General features: G+C 31.3%; 1 protein-coding gene across 1 annotated transcript; it reads right to left on the bottom strand.

Annotated features, from left to right (window-relative positions):
* On the bottom strand, positions 1–13700 carry LOC134269978 (sodium-coupled monocarboxylate transporter 1-like). Its single transcript, XM_062752148.1, has 14 exons — positions 12997–13700; positions 6450–6515; positions 6066–6117; positions 5003–5070; positions 4038–4192; positions 3776–3916; positions 3551–3680; positions 3099–3312; positions 2794–2864; positions 2587–2673; positions 1291–1547; positions 1079–1179; positions 839–948; positions 1–323 (listed from the first exon to the last, which is right to left on the bottom strand). Exons 1-14 carry the CDS (start codon positions 13387–13389, stop codon positions 189–191), a joined length of 1980 nt encoding a protein of 659 aa, XP_062608132.1. The 5' UTR covers positions 13390–13700; the 3' UTR covers positions 1–188.
* Positions 13701–16342: the final 2642 nt, after the last annotated feature.

Raw genomic sequence — 16342 nt, 5'->3', positions numbered from 1 at the left:
TTTTTTTTCTTCATTCCTCAAAACCACTGTTGACACGAAAAGAATCACATTTTTCAGATCTCCTCAGACCGCGCAACTCCATTTTCCCTGAGAGATGTTACTTTGTCCATTTTACAACCCTGAGTTGCAAATTAAAACACAGTAAAACTTATCAAGTGATACCACTGATTTTGTTTTATATTAAAACGTTATAATTGGGTCCCAATTTCTATTTCTGATGATGAATAAGGAGCTCCATTCTTAGGTTTAACCTCCATTTCTAAATCATACGCCACAGGGTTGTCATGAAAACCTCCCCCAGAAATGGTGGATATCTCTTCATTCTAAAAGTAAGACAAAGAAACTTGGATTCGATTCAAACATTTATGTCATATTCTACAATGTCTTGATTATTTTTATGACCACCCAGTAAAATTAAATTCAACAGAAGTTTGAAGACAATTTATAATACAAGAATATATAAATGGTTGTGTCAACATGTGATGCTCTAAACTGTACTATAAGATCTGGTAAATTTAAATTTTGACACTTTAGACATACTGCTGTAATATTTGCAATGTATTCGTCTGGCAAAAGATACTAAGGTTTATGAACGACAGTTAATATTTTGATAAATGTGATTTTACTCGATAAAAGATAATCATGTAGATATACCGGTAGATTGCAATGAATATCTTAATTTTTTGCATTTGTTTTATTAGTAAGAATGTCTATGATAGGTCTGGTGGAAACGTTTGGTATGCCGTTGGTTCTTGCTCGTTTGATTTATTTACTTTTACCATGTTATTCTTCTTACATATTTTATATGTGGCATCATTACTCATTTATAAATACTTACGTATTTCTGAAGTCTGGTAACTTTTTGGCAGCCAAGGGGTAAGTAGCAAAAAACACGGTCTACCCATTTATGGACGTATTTCTTATCAAAATCATTAGGCGTGTTCATATCTAAAATAAAAAAATAAATGAATAAATCAATGAATAAATTAATAAATAAAGTATATATTATAGTGGAGTTAGTATCTGCATTCACAAGTTCAGAATGTTCAAAGAGGGATAACTCCATTGTTCGACCCACCTGTGCATATATTTGATAAGACAGTAACGATAATCCCCGTAACAACTGATACGATCACAGCAAATAAAGCATAGTATAAATAAGACAATCTATAAATCCATCTGAAAAATAAACAGAAATAAACATTTTATTCAACTAAACATATTAAAAATTAGAATACAATTCAAAAAAATAAATCTAATTTAAGAATGAAAAGAATTAGGGGAACTAACAAATAATCATCCAATGACTCTGCTGCAGATGACGTGTCTATTGTCGTCATTGCCGTGGTTGACAAAGTATTCACCATCGATGTTGACGTAAAGTTCAAATCCGTGGAATTAAATATAGTTCCATTACAGTTTTTGGGGAACAAGTTACACTTCGCAGTACTGACACCTGTTATCGGCGGAACCGGAAGTAAAACTGTACCCCCAACTCCGACCCAAAACGTCAGGACAGCACTCGCGATTAGTCCACAAAGAGCACCCTGTGATTATGGAACAACAGAGAAAATAAAAATATATAAACTTTTAAGGTAAGCGTGTACGAAGTTCTTCCTAGTATATGATAGTTAATTACTTGAAGCAATACCCGGTATTTTCTATTTACGATATCTACATTTTTTACCGTTTTTCTTTGTGGGCAGTAAACAGAGGTGATGTATTTTACATTAATTCTTTGGACTAATTTCTGTTTTTGGTAGAAATTCACAATGTGGCAATTTTCAATTTTTCCATTGCTTAAAATGCTGTTCATTAATCAAAGAAAGAAAGGTAATTTTATTTTATGTTGATCTAATTTTCGTACAACTTAACAATATTCACGATTTTCAATCTTAAAAGGTATCGACAAAACGAAGAAAGGAAACCTGCAATAATTGAAACAGAACAACTGTTTATTAACATTTTTAACCTTTGAAAAGTATTTCTATATTTTCATGGATTTCAGAAAGTGCAAGCAAACATTCTAATTTGTAATTATTATTGTTTTGTTTAATGTTTTGTTTTTAATAGGAAGGGCTAATGTCTGTTAAAATGCGTTGAATACATAGAACTAAACAATTATAATACATGTACACCCTGATGCTAGGTGTATGCCATTTAATGAATAAGATTGTTGCTTAAGAGGGCAAACCTTTTTGAAAAACCTACTGCAACACGAGGCGGAAATGAATTGCAAACAATTATGAAGCATCTTAACCAATCACGAAACATGGGGGCCCCTTTTAATCAAATATTTCTACCTAACTTTAATGGTTTTATTCCATTTTATTTTCTCGAATTAAACCGTGTTATAACAATAAATACATGTACATGTATATACAACATTACACTCCTAAAAATGACTGATTCTCAGCAACATTTCAGTTGCACAATTGTTGAACTAAGAAACGTTTGGGGATAAAATGAAATTGTTTGATAGATATAATTTATTATACATACTAATTTATTTCTGTACTCGTCTTTGAAAACATGTAAAGACATAATTATACATGCTGAAATCAGAGTTATTGCTTTTGTACTTACTGGTGCATTTATGAATGGAAAAAATATTCCAGAAATGAAAAGCCCCAACAAAGGTCCGCCCACCATTCCAAATATACTCAACATAATCTGTAATAAGATGATTTGTCATTATTGTATTAATAAAGCCACAGGAAAGTATAGAAAGAAAAGTTAGGAAAATTTCATTAGCTATTTACATAATATGTGAGTATTCTTTAAATCCCTTACCTGTAAAACAGTTTGTCCAAGGTATTGGGCAATAAATGCTATACCTATCACCAAACCCCCGGCAACAAAACCTGAAATGATTATATTGTCAAAAAATCTTTTTCTTGTAGGGAGAGGACTAAAATAGACTGAGTCTGCTGCCCAATCCTATTCACATTAACATCAGAGAATAAAATATTGTTTTAATTAAAAAATCCTTTTTTAAAAATCAGTTGTTTTTGAAATAGGTAAATATTTTGATTAAAGAGCTGAATGACAATCAATTAATAAAAATTTCCAATATTTCGTAATAAAGCGCGTTTTACCCAGTATTTTGGCTATTCTGGTTTGCCACGTGACTGATGGGGTAGTGTCAGTTTTCTCCCAATATAATTTCAATATGTCTTCCAAAATAACAATGGCGAGGGCATTTAATCCGGAGGAAATGGAACTTAAAGAAGCGCTAAAAAGACAAGCTACAAACAATCCCGGCAGTCCCGGTAAAAATGTCAACCTGTCCATCACCATAAAAGGCAACAGCTGAAAAAGATAGCTGATTGTTTAAAAACCCATGTATATTGGTTTTAAGTGTTTCAAATCGAGATATTTTAATCACAATTTTTATTGAGATTATGAAATAAAAAATTCATACGCTTTTGTAAATATTTATTTCTTATGTTTAAAGCAAAGCTTTCCATGAGGAACAATTATTTCCTTTATTTTGTCAAATCTCAGATTTTAAAGTCCGTTTTGTAAGTTTTGTAATTTGAATACTTACTTGATCTCGCGCATGTACCTGACCTAGAAGGAAGGGATCACATTCGTGATAGGTGGCATATATAACTAGTCCCACCAAACAAACCACTGTAGACAAAATAAGGGTCAATGGCAAACTAAGGTAGAGTGCCCTGAATAAAAGACCAAAGAAAAGGTTATTAAAAACATTTAGTTAGTAATGCATGTTTTTTTTTTATACGTAAAGACTTGTTTTTCTTTCATTTACCTTTGAGAATTTTTAGTTTCTTTAATGGCGAGATATCGTTGAATCATGGTTTGATTGGCTGCATATATTGTAAGCTGACCAAATGTTGAACCAATCACAAGAGACCAAACAGAATGACGTGTTGTGGGGTCTCCACTCCAACTAAAAATTCAATATAATTATAAATTTAAGAATCAGGTTTTGATATTTATTAGAATTGTAAGCGAGAAAGTGCTTTAATGTTTTGTTTTGTTTTTAAAGTTTCTTATTTATGTTGACTTACTCAAGGAAAAATATGCGACCCCCTTTGTTAGCAATGTCCCATATATTCCCAAAGCCTCCAAGATCTACAGAACCCTGGGCAATAATAGCAATCAAACCAGCCATAACGACAAATGTCTGGAATGTGTCTGTCCACACAACCGCTCGTAGTCCTCCCTGGTAAAATTAAGCATTAAGTATCTTATTACTGCACTATTGATCGGAAAACAAGTGACACTTCCTTTTTCATCCGATATATCAAGGCTTATATATATGATGGCTGAACGAAAATGGGGTTCTCGGAAACAGTTTTAGGTAAAAGGAAAGGGAGGAAAACCCCTAGAACAACTTCAATTTTAATGTTTAAACTTTCCTATTCAATTTAACATAAGCCACAGGTTTTTGTGTAGATAGTTCAGATGATTGAACAATTGCATCGGTTGTTACCAAGTACCTAAGGCAACTACAATTTAAAAAAAGGCAATAAATGTTAAGGATCACAATCTGTTGACGAAGCAGATCGATTTTCCAAAACAGTTTATAGAGGTGTTGAACAATTTGTTCAACGTTTTTATACTATGGAATTTATGAACACACTTCCTTAAAAAAACACTTCTCTGTGGTACGTAGAATTTATTTCTTAAGAATACCTTGGCTACCGAAGATGCAATTACAGCTTCTTTTTGTTTTCATTTATCGAGCTTGTTTGGATGACATTTTTTTCTTTCTTGAACCATTTATATTTGCGTACAAATGAGTTTTAGCTCCTTTGGGTCAAAGGATCAAGATTTCATTTGGAGTTGGATGACACAGCAACTGGGGATTAAAACATACAAAAAGTGGCGTCATTCAACTCGCTTGATTCATGATCATGAAAGAAAGTAAAGATTTACTTTGAATAAGTTTTTATACATTCGCAGGTGACAAAATTGTGGTTTATTTCCAATCGTGAGGGATATTCTGTTACACCTGTTTCGACGTACTCACCAAAGCGGTATAGAATGTACAAACAAGTCCAATCAATATTATCGATAATGCCAAACTAAGACCAGTCACTGAAACAAAACAAAAAACATGAGAAAATCATCGTTATATTGAGTAAAAAATTAGCAAAACACAGAACTATAATTACCTTGATTAAGAGCTAAGGCTGGGGCATATAATACAACGCCCATATTAAAAGCAAAAGAAAATATGATGATTACCGTATTTTTTGCACATTTTATAAAAGAACTTTGCTAATAGGGAACACACAATTATGCAGTGGCAAAATATTCATATTAAAAGATATTGTGTTAAATATAATCTTTATTCTAAAATGGAATAACTTTTGATGAAAAAACTAAATTTATCCTGTAATATTATAGCTATGTAATTAATGTCCAAACTTCAAAACCGGGCTGCTTTCTGGGAAATGAAATAAATACTATTTGAACACTAACAACTTTTAAAATATATGATTGTTTAAGGTAACTTATTTATTAAATATTACTGCAAAAAAGTTTGATCTTTGGGCAAATACTGAAAAAAAAAAAGTTAATGTTGAAAAAATTAAAGAATTTGCATGCAAATTTTTTGTCTGTTTTTTTAACCATTTATATTAAATGAGTTTTAGCTCCTTTTTTTTTACATGTCAAAGGAAAGATTTCATTTGGAGTTGGATGACACAGCAACTAGTGCTATTAAAACATACAAAAAGTGGCGTCATTCCCCAACTCCCTTTTGGTGCCATATTCCCTGTAAGCTTCATTAAATAAGATAAACTTGCATTTGAGACTTTAACAACATTTACCCAGAAGTGTACAAGTTCATTGTGGTTTTATTTCCAATCGTGCGCCTGTGATATTCGTAATGACCATATCATCTTGTCTACACAAAGCTATATATTTTAATATACTAAATATTAAAGTATTTAATCAATATTAAAAAGATAATGCCATTCAAGTGTTTTTTTTTTTGCTAAGACCAGTCACTGAAACAAAAAAAAAACATGAGAAAATCATTCGTTATATTGAGTAAAAAAATTAGCAAAACACAGAACTATAATTACCTTGATTAAGAGCTAAGGCTGGGGCATATAATACAACGCCCATGTATAAAAGCTGAAAAGAAAATATGACAATGATTACCGTATTTTTTGCAGTTGTCAATTTTTTAAAAGAACTTTGCTAATAGGGCAAACCCGCAATTATGCAGTGGCAAAATATTCTAAGATATTAATTAAGATATGTAAAATATAATCTGTTATTCTCAAATGGAATATCTAAGTTGGACTGAAAGGTAATATTAAGCTTGATTTATCCTGTTATATTATAGCTATGTAATTAATGTCCATTTTGAAACCGGTCATATTGTTTTCTAATATATCCTAATATACTAGGTTTCAACACTAACAACTTTTAAAATATATGATTGTTGCTCTAATGTAACTCACCATATTTAATGTAAATATCATAGATGCAAAAACCCTAACCGACTTGCTGAATCTCTTCTGCAAATACTGAAAAAAAAAAAATTAATGTTGAAAAAATTAAAGAATTTGCATGCAAATTACCACCCTTAAAGTTGTCTGTTTTTTTTAAGTATGTTATTAAAATTAGATCTTCCATCCGCTCCCCGATTTTTTTACACGTCGAGAGGAAGAAAATCGGGGAGATACTGCCCATTCAGGGTCTCAGTTACAGATCTAGCTCGATTGGGGAAAAAATTGGGCTGGTCGTCCATTCCAACTTTTTTTTCAGTCCAAAGTTACAGATCTGCAGCTAGGTCTCATTTCATATACTTACTTTGTATTGATACAGTATTCTTAAGATTTTTGGAAATACAATCAAACTCCAAGGTCAAAGAGATCACAAATGTTGTTACTCAAAGAAAAGATTTGTGCCAATAGATATATTAACACCTGGTAAATATGATAACGCCAAGCATTTACCTTTCGAAAGTTATGGTCAAGATTAAAGTTTGCTAAATTTTTGCAAAAATTGATCAAACTCCAAGGCCAAAAGGTCAAATATGTTATTACCCAAAGAAAGGTCTTGTCACGAGTAATGCTTATGTGAAATATGAAAATTACAAATCTTCTACCAATCAAAACTTATTTGCAAGGTTAAATTTTTGCGGAACAAACTGACAGATGGACAGGGCAAAAATTATATACAATGTACCACCGAATCTTCTTGTATACGTTCATTTACAGTTCCACATTGGTATACCTGTACGACATCATTTACTGTTCGTGATGCATCATATTCTTCTCAGTTTTCAAGAGGCATCTGCCGAAGTTGCTAAACTACAAGTTTGAATTTGATTTGCCTAAAAACATGTTTATTTTCTGACTTTTTTTTTTATTAAATACTTCGTAATAAATATGCCAAAATGTTGTAAATATGCCACAATTATATAATTTATTTAAAGAGACAAATGGAACTTTGGGGGGGGGGGGCTGTCCATACGAGTTTTAAAAATTTCATGAAGCCATCTTTTGACGAAAACAAGACCTACTTGCAAATTGAAATGCAGAACTGATTCTAGCCCACCTATGTAACTAATTTTTTCGAGTCCTTATAAATACCACTGGGATTGTATGAAAAATAACATAAAACATTTCGTTCACAAAACATAATTTATTATCGGAAAAAGTATACAGAAACCTTTTATAGCAAATAAAGATGTTGTTTGTCGGTATAAAGGCGAATAATGACCTCGTAGAAAAATGACTTGGGCCGGTTGTTTTTGGACGTTAATTAAGTTAAACAAAAAAATGTCACCAAAGTCGGAGAAAAATGAGTAACTGTTATTTTTGAAGAAATATAAATAAATATGCTCTGACCAACTCTGACCAATACATACTTTGTTTCTCGTTTGGAAGAACAACATACTAGTATTTGTGTGTAAAAGTAAGTTATTCCTTAGGACGAAGTATACTCGTACATGAGAAGAAAGCAGAGTTTAATTGGTTTGATCGGAACTACAATTAAGTAAATATTTGATTGAAAAGATCTGATTTTTCTTCTTTGCTCAAGATTTATCATTCCTCAGATAAAAGAGAATATCCAGATAATAAAACAATGATGATAAAAGATGGCACGTGAATAAAACACGTGGATCAAGTGCACACAGGGGACTAAATATGGATCAAGGATTTACATTGACACAACACCTTTGCTGTTTCTGGGGGTTTCTAGGGGGGTTTATATACTAGTTAATTTCTGAAATATAGTAATATATATATATCTGAATATTGTATCTGAAAATTTTTGAAACAAAAAATGCATTTATTTAATCAATATAGAAGTATTTCCACTTATTTCAGATTAAGTGAGTCACAATGCACTTATTTATTAATTTATCATAAAAAACAGATTTTATTTTTTATTTTTACAATTTTATTCCAAAGATTTATAGATATGTACATCCTTAATTAAACTCATATTAGGATCCAATGGGCCTTTTGATTACTAACGTTTAATATTTCGCTGCATTTCATTTCCGGAAATATGCATAGCATTTCCGACAATTTTTTATTTCATTTCCGACATTTTTTGTTTTCATTTCCGACATAATTTTCTTATCATTTCCGGAATTTACCTGTGCGGCAATTCAATGTTTTCTAAGTAAAAGAAAATGGCATTTTAAAAGTATTTATACCAAAATATTGATAAAATATTAAAAAAACACATTAAATTAAATGTCAGTGACAGCAGCATAGTTATGTCCATGACATCAATAGATTTACAAAATTTGATTACAGTGATTTATTTATTCCTTTCAATTTGTCATAAGTAAAGTTATCAAATCTGTTACTATAGGTACTATATATATATATTTGAAAAATGTCGGAAATGAAAACAAAAAAATGTCGGAAATGAAAACTAAAAATGTCGGAAATGAAAAGTTGATAATTACCCAAAATTCCGGAAATGAAATGCAGCCTAATATTTTTAACCAAATATATATCCTATTGAAAAACATACAGGGTGTCATTATTCAGCTGCATTTCATTTCCGGAAATTGTATAGCATTTCCGACAATTTTTTATTTCATTTCCGATAATTTTTCTTTCTTTTTCGCCAATAATTTTTTTTTTTAATTCCGGGATTTTTGCAGGTTTACACTTTTGCAATTTAAGTAAAAATCATATTTTCAAAAATACTTTGTATATATAAATGTCACCTATATTATATATTTCAAACTTAAACTTATGAGCGAAAGTTCACAACACTTGTATATGTGCCTCAAGGGAAAAAAAGTCATTTCGCTACATTGATAAATAATCAAAACTCATTTATAGATTTTATGATCAATTTATACATGAAATATAAGTGGAGTCTTCAATCCTGCTTTCATTGCAGAAAAGTACTACATGAAAAATGTCGGGGATGAAAACTTAATAATGCCCTCAATGAAAACTATGAAATGTCGGAAATAACGAGTTGAAAATTTCCAAAAATTCCAGAAATGAAATGCAGCCCAAAATCAATGGTGATACAACTTTTTCTTTGGGTAAAAGGTTTTTTGTTTTTTTTTTTGTTTTTGTTTTGTTTTGTTTTGTTTTACTTCATTCAACCAGTTGTAAATGTCATGAGTTTAGAATTTTTGAGGAATTTTTTAAAATTTGTATTTACTCCTATCCAGTAAATTCAAAATTTTTATCATAGCAGTTTAAAATATATTTTATTTATTTATTCATAAATTATCAACTTCAGTTTCAACTATTACATTAACAGAAAATTGTGTAGAAACTAAAAATATAATATTTAATTTAATCATTACTACGGAAGCCCTAAAGGGACATTGACTTAAATGTACTTCTTATGTGTTTTGACTTAGTTCTTATGAATGATTTTATTGTTAATTCTTGTTATTTTAAATTTGTGATCACTCGTTGACTTAACCAAAAGGTTACGTATAGTGTTAGAAAAGATGAAAGTAATATACATGTACTGTCATTGAATTAAGTAATAACGACAAGATAAAATAGTAGTTATGTTCATGTCTTCAAGCATTATGCAAACTGGAATACAGTTAAGAATTAAGCAATAACTTTCAAGTATCAAGAAATAAGAAAAAAGAAGTAGCAAAAAACAATTTATATCAAATAATCTACAAGATATAACACATAAGAATTAAGTAGTCACAATTGTACCAGACGGTAAACTGCAATTCACCAATCAAAAACAACAGTTAAATTAGGCCTAAAAATATCATTTTATGATAAATGGAAGCCAAGCTACACGTAATCCATATCTACGTTACATAAGTTATAACTAGCAACAAAAAATTCAAAACAAATAAGACGCAACAAAGAAGTTATAACAAATAAGTCATAACAAGTAAGTCAATGTCCCTCCAGGGCTTCCGTAATTTTCGCTTGTCAAAATGACTTGAACGAAAGAATCAACTTTTGTCACACAATAGATTTCGACTTTTTATCTAAAATTCCATCATTACTTTTTTTCGTTTGTCATATGACTTGAACGAACAAAAGAATAATTTATTGTCACAAAATAGATTTCTATCTATAGATTTTTATCTATTAGATTGATAAGTCATTACATATGACAAACGAAAATAGTAATAATGATGGAATAAAATAATATTTAATAACTTTTTATCTAATAGACAAAGCAATTTATAACAATAGTGAATATCGGTCAGGGATACTACCATTGTTTCCATATTACTTACTTTGTATTCTGACACTCTTTGTTATCATATTGACAAATACAGGTGTGCATTTGTCTGTTTGTAAACACAGAAGATTGAGATTTGACAGATAACTCTAGATAATTTAATTACTAGTAATTCTTTGAATTCATTCAACAATAGATTTTCCCTTCCAAACTTCACATTATTTATTCTTTATTTCATTACACACTTATTTGGCCACGGAATATTGCTCAGGCATGTACTGTAGCATCCTTTCAGGAAATGGAGCAGAAAAATTGACATTTTAACCGAAAGCTTATCTTTAATTAAACTGACCCAATTTTAATTAAAAAGTAATCCTTTTACGCCCAGTTATCTAGAAGTTCCACCCACTGTGTGACGTAAGCGGTCCAACATTTTAGCAAAAGGTCCAACATCTCACTCAGCGGTCAAATATCAATTTTTTTAAAGACCACTCAGTAAAACATCAAACATGTTAGACTTTTTTCGTATAGATTTGTATAGGAACAAATTTTTAAAATGTAAAACAACAATGAATGTTATTTTTGGAAAAAACAACAACTGATATTTCTGTTTGATATGGTATTTTGGACCATTACGTACATTTTTTTTATTAATAAATTATTTTTAATACTCCGATATAAAACAGACTGTTGAAGATTAATCCTTTTATATACGCTGTTAATACCACAATATTATCACATTTGCATTATGATTGCAAGACTTTCAGTATAAAAAAATGAACAATTGGCTATTTCATATTTAACACCAATTGTAATCAGTTGCACTTATCTGATAAAGTTAATAATGTGAGAATAAAGAGCGAGCCTGTGTTGATTCGGGGTGGAAATTGGGTGAATAGGGTTGACATACCAAGATAGCGATAGTACCTGGCATGGATCTAAGTAATGGTGAAGGTGTGGTTACATAACGGATTGGATTGTATTTGATTAACACTTTCCTCATTTAATTCAATTTTCTGTACTTGCTAGATTTTCAATCCCTTTCTGTTGGAATATTTCTGATTTGTAGCTCACCTGAACCGAAAGCTCAAGTGAGCTTTTCTGATCAAAATTTGTCCGTTGTCTGTCGTCGTTGTTGTTGTCGTCGTCGTCGACGTAAACTTTTCACATTTTCATCTTCTTCTCAAGAACCACTGGACCAATTTCAACCAAACTTGCTACAAAAGTATACTTGGGTGAAGGGGATTCAAGTTTGTGCAAATGAAGGGCCACGCCCTCTTCCAAGGGGAGATAATTATGAATTAGTGTAAAATTAATGGCATTTTTTAAAAACATTCTTCTCAAGAACCAGTGGGCCAGGAAAGATGAAACTCATGTGGAATTATCCTCAGGTAGTGTAGATTCAAATTTGTTCAAATCATGACCCCGGGGGCAAGGGTGGGGCCATAATGGCCGATCAAAGTTTTACATAGGAATATATCGGGAAATCTTTTAAATTCTTTTTTTCAAGTACTTCAAAGCCATGATTGGTGATATTTATATGGAATCATCCTCCTCAGTGTAGATTTAGTTTCTTCAAATCATAACTCCCAGGGATAGGGTGGGGTCACAATGGGGTATCAAAGTTTTACATAGAAAAATAAAGGAAAAACCCCCAAGAATAGAAAAGCTACGTTTAGTCATATTGAAATGTAAGCATCCTCATGTATTGAAGATTTAAATTTGTTCAAATCATGGCCCTTTGGGGTTGGGAGGGTAGGACCCCCCCCCCACCTCACTTTTCAGTTCTGATCTGATTTGTGCTTTTTCCTAGCCGATGTGCTCAGGTGAGCGACGTGGCCCCTGGGCCTCTTGGTTTTTATTGAAATCTGATATGTAGTAAAGGGAATATGTCATGAACTTAATTTATAAAGTCTGTGTATATTTTTTTCTGTTGATAAGTTGTCCTCCACTCGTATTTATACTTTACCGAGATCAAAGAGAAATATAATTTATCACTCCCTCTATTTAAAAAATGTACTTGTACCAAAATGTCCTATAGATAACCTTATATCAGATTAGTCTGTGTCTACGAAAAGAGTTCCTTAATAAATTATCAACCTATATCCCAAGATAACATTGTTTGCGGGTAGAACGTTCTCTTTTCAGCCCCTTCGATGTGTCTTTTGGTTAACGATATGTGTTGGTATATTCTGATTTTGGACAATGTAATTATTTGAAAATCAGTTCAATTTAATGTGATAAAATAATAAAAAAAAAGATTTTAGGCATAACTGAATCAAATCTTTTCTTAGGTGACAGTTCTATTCCATTTTGTTTGGTAATTCTAAGTTTGGGTATAATACCAACCTCATAAGCAGACGTCAAAGACAAATCATGGAAGAAGGGCAGGAAGATGTGATTCGTCAATGGCACGGTGATCAACATGGCCATACCGGCGATCCAGTAACTTGTATTGTTATTATACATTTCCGTGGGGGTCCCTAGCACCGTGATGGCACCCATGAAGCTGGCCATTAAAGACATGGCAATGGGGAAAATCCCGATGTCCCTACCTCCCATGAGAACATCGTCGGAAGTCATGTTTTTGACCGCCCGGTACTCCTTGATCATGTAGAATACCCCTATAAGGGCTGAGACGACCAGGACGAGGGCGAACAGGACGTAGTCCACGGCCACGAAGGACCCGATCTTCTCCCCCGGGCATAGCTCACAGACCTTCTGACAAGTCTCCGCTACCATCGTCAATCTCACACTGGTTTCAAACAGTCCAAAAATGTTATAATCACAGACCACAAACTGACTATACAGAAAATACACTGGTATCAACTACTAGTCCAAAATGCTATAATCACAGATTGCAGATTATACGGCAAATTCAATTTCCTAGAGAAAAATTGTAATCACACAGTGGTTGAAAATTTCATGTCATTTGTGCAGCTGCCTGAAGTGAAAACATTTATTCCTTGATTAGGTTTAGTTGATTAGCTTCAGCTGATAGTTTATCGTTGTCCTACGTATTTCGCCCTCCGTTCGTAATGTCTCTAGGTTTAACAGGTCTTTATCAGGGCATATGGGGAAATGGGCCGGTCGAAATGTTAAAATGTAGAAATAAAATGGTAACGAGTGTAGAGAGTACAACACTAAACGAATATTCAAAATAACATTTTAAGCTATCATTTTCTTCAATATATTAATAACTTTGATTAAAATCAATTTTTTAATATAATTTTTTGAAAATTAATTAAGAACCGGCAATTGCAAATCATAATGGAAATATCTATGACAATAAATGATTTTACTCGACTGTAAATAGTCAACACTCTTTTTTAAACTTTGTTGTATCCGAGAAAATTATTTTGAACATTAACTTTTCCCCTGTTATCTATATCAAGTATACTTCCGAATTTTCTTGAATCCCTTATCACTAAAGATAAATTCCTCCGTCGTGCGACACAAGAAAACCTGTAAATCGATACTAAGTGTCGACACCAAAAGGTAGACAACAGAAGGGGGAGGTCACCTGAATATGGACATCTCGTTCATCTTTTAAATTTGAATGGCCTGAAGATATATTTTACAATACGGTAATGGATCATCCTGACAGTTTGGACTCTGAAGCCTTGCTCTTTTGTTAACACTGGCAGGTTCCGTTTATGGAATCATTATGAAGTCACTGCATTATATATATAAAACTTTTAATCCAACTCGACGTCTGTGAGTACAAGGAATATGTCTATGAAAAGTCTATGAATAAAATCTTCCAACTCTATTTCAACCTCGTCTTGAAAGGATATACACTGAATAATAATTTTTCCATACTTATTGCACTGCAATAAAATGCAATGTCAATCAAAACAAGTTAAGTCCAATTCAATTAAGACATGTTTGAAAAATCAACAATATTTTTTTTTCGTGCTCTACTAAAGTTTTTTTTTTGTTTAGTTTTTGTTTGTTTGTTTTCTGTTGTTTTTTTGTTGTTGTTGTTGTTGTTTTTTTGTTTTGTTTTGTTTTGTTGTTTTTTTTTTGTTTTTTTTTTGTTTTGTTTTTGTTTTTTTTGGTTAAAAAATGACTGGTTAAGGAATTCTATTTAATTCATAATTTTTAACTATTCATTCTGTTTGATATGAATCAAAATTAACAATCCAAATTTGTATTGAAGGACTTTTCGATAAAGTTACCTATAACTATAATTTTTATCGAACAACTGGTTTGGGTATGCGAAAACCTACAGAAGAAATGAACACTGGTCTTTGACTGATTAGTAGATTTCTTTATTTACATGAGAAGTACTACTATACCAGCTTATCTTAATAAGAATTGCACTGGACAGGAATGCAATGTCAGTCAAAGCAAATAATTTCAATCTTTTAAGTGATTTTGTGGAAAAAGGGTCGAAACTGGCCATTTTTCCAATTCAGTTTTCTTTAAAAGGGATTTCAAAATCAGACTAATTGGAATATTTTTATCCCTGTTTTCTGATATTCTTATTGTCTTTGATATGAATCCAAATTAACAACCTAGTAATTAAGCCGAGATTAATTTGAAATACCGTATATCTGTTTTCTTTTCTTTTTTCAAACGATAGACTAGATATAAAGATAGAATTCTCGTGTTGTTAGTAGAAATTTTGATAATGATGCAGATATGCACCAGGAAGGATCACGAAATGTATTATATAACAGTACTTAAGGCTGAGTTCTCATCAGAACAACGGTTCCTTTTGCTGATTTTTAAATATCGAAAACTGATTTGATGTAGGCGAAACATTGTAATGCATTGCAAATTGACCAATCGAAATGAACCCACATTACCGGTATTTCTATTTCATGTCCTGGATTTAAAAAAAGAAAGAAAAAACTTTGTGGGATTCTTTTTTTATTCACATTTTCTTAAATATTTGTTTTCTTTGATAGGAATCAAATTAGTTATCATCAATTGTGTGAAAAGACTTTTCGACAAAGTTGCGTATTGATGATTTGTCATCAGCCGAGAAGTGTTGGTATGGACAAAACATCCAGAAGAAAGGAAAACTTGTCTTTGACTGATGAGTGGATTTTTTTTTATTTGCAAGAGAATTAATCCTGTTTATCTGAATAAGAATTTAACTGCACATATTACTCTATACTAGAATACAATGTCAATCAAAAAAAATAAAGTTCAATTCAATTAAAATATAATTGAAAAATCAACACTATTTTTTTTTTCGTGTTCAAAAAATGTTTCTTCTTTTTTTAAAGACTGGATAGGGATTTCTGTTTAATTCACAATTTTTAAATAATTGTTCTAGTTGATATGAATCAAAATTAACAAAGAAAATTAAATTTTATATTGAAGGACTTTTCAATAAAGTTACCTATTACTGTATTTTTAATAGAAGAACTAGCTTGGGTATGCGTAAACCTCTAGAACAAATTAACAATGGTCTTCGACTGATTAGTAGATTTCTTTATTTACATGAGAAGTACTACTATACCAGCTTATCTTGATAAGAATTGGACTTTATTGCACTGATCAAGAATGCAATGTCAGTCAAAATAATAAATTTCAATCTTTTAAATGGAAAATAAGATCGGAACTGGTCATTTTCCAATTCAGTTTTCTTTAAAAATGAATGTATAAAGGGACTATATGGAATATTCTTATTCACGTTTTCTGGTTATCTTTGGTATGAATCCAAATTAACAACCCAGTA

Source organism: Saccostrea cucullata, unplaced genomic scaffold, assembly GCF_032062105.1.
Source record: "Saccostrea cucullata isolate Sc308-1 unplaced genomic scaffold, CSIRO_AGI_Scuc_v1 ctg261, whole genome shotgun sequence".
NCBI lineage: Eukaryota > Metazoa > Mollusca > Bivalvia > Ostreida > Ostreidae > Saccostrea > Saccostrea cuccullata.
Note: the sequence above shows the minus strand (reverse complement) of the source record. Positions and strands in the feature narration are given on the sequence as shown.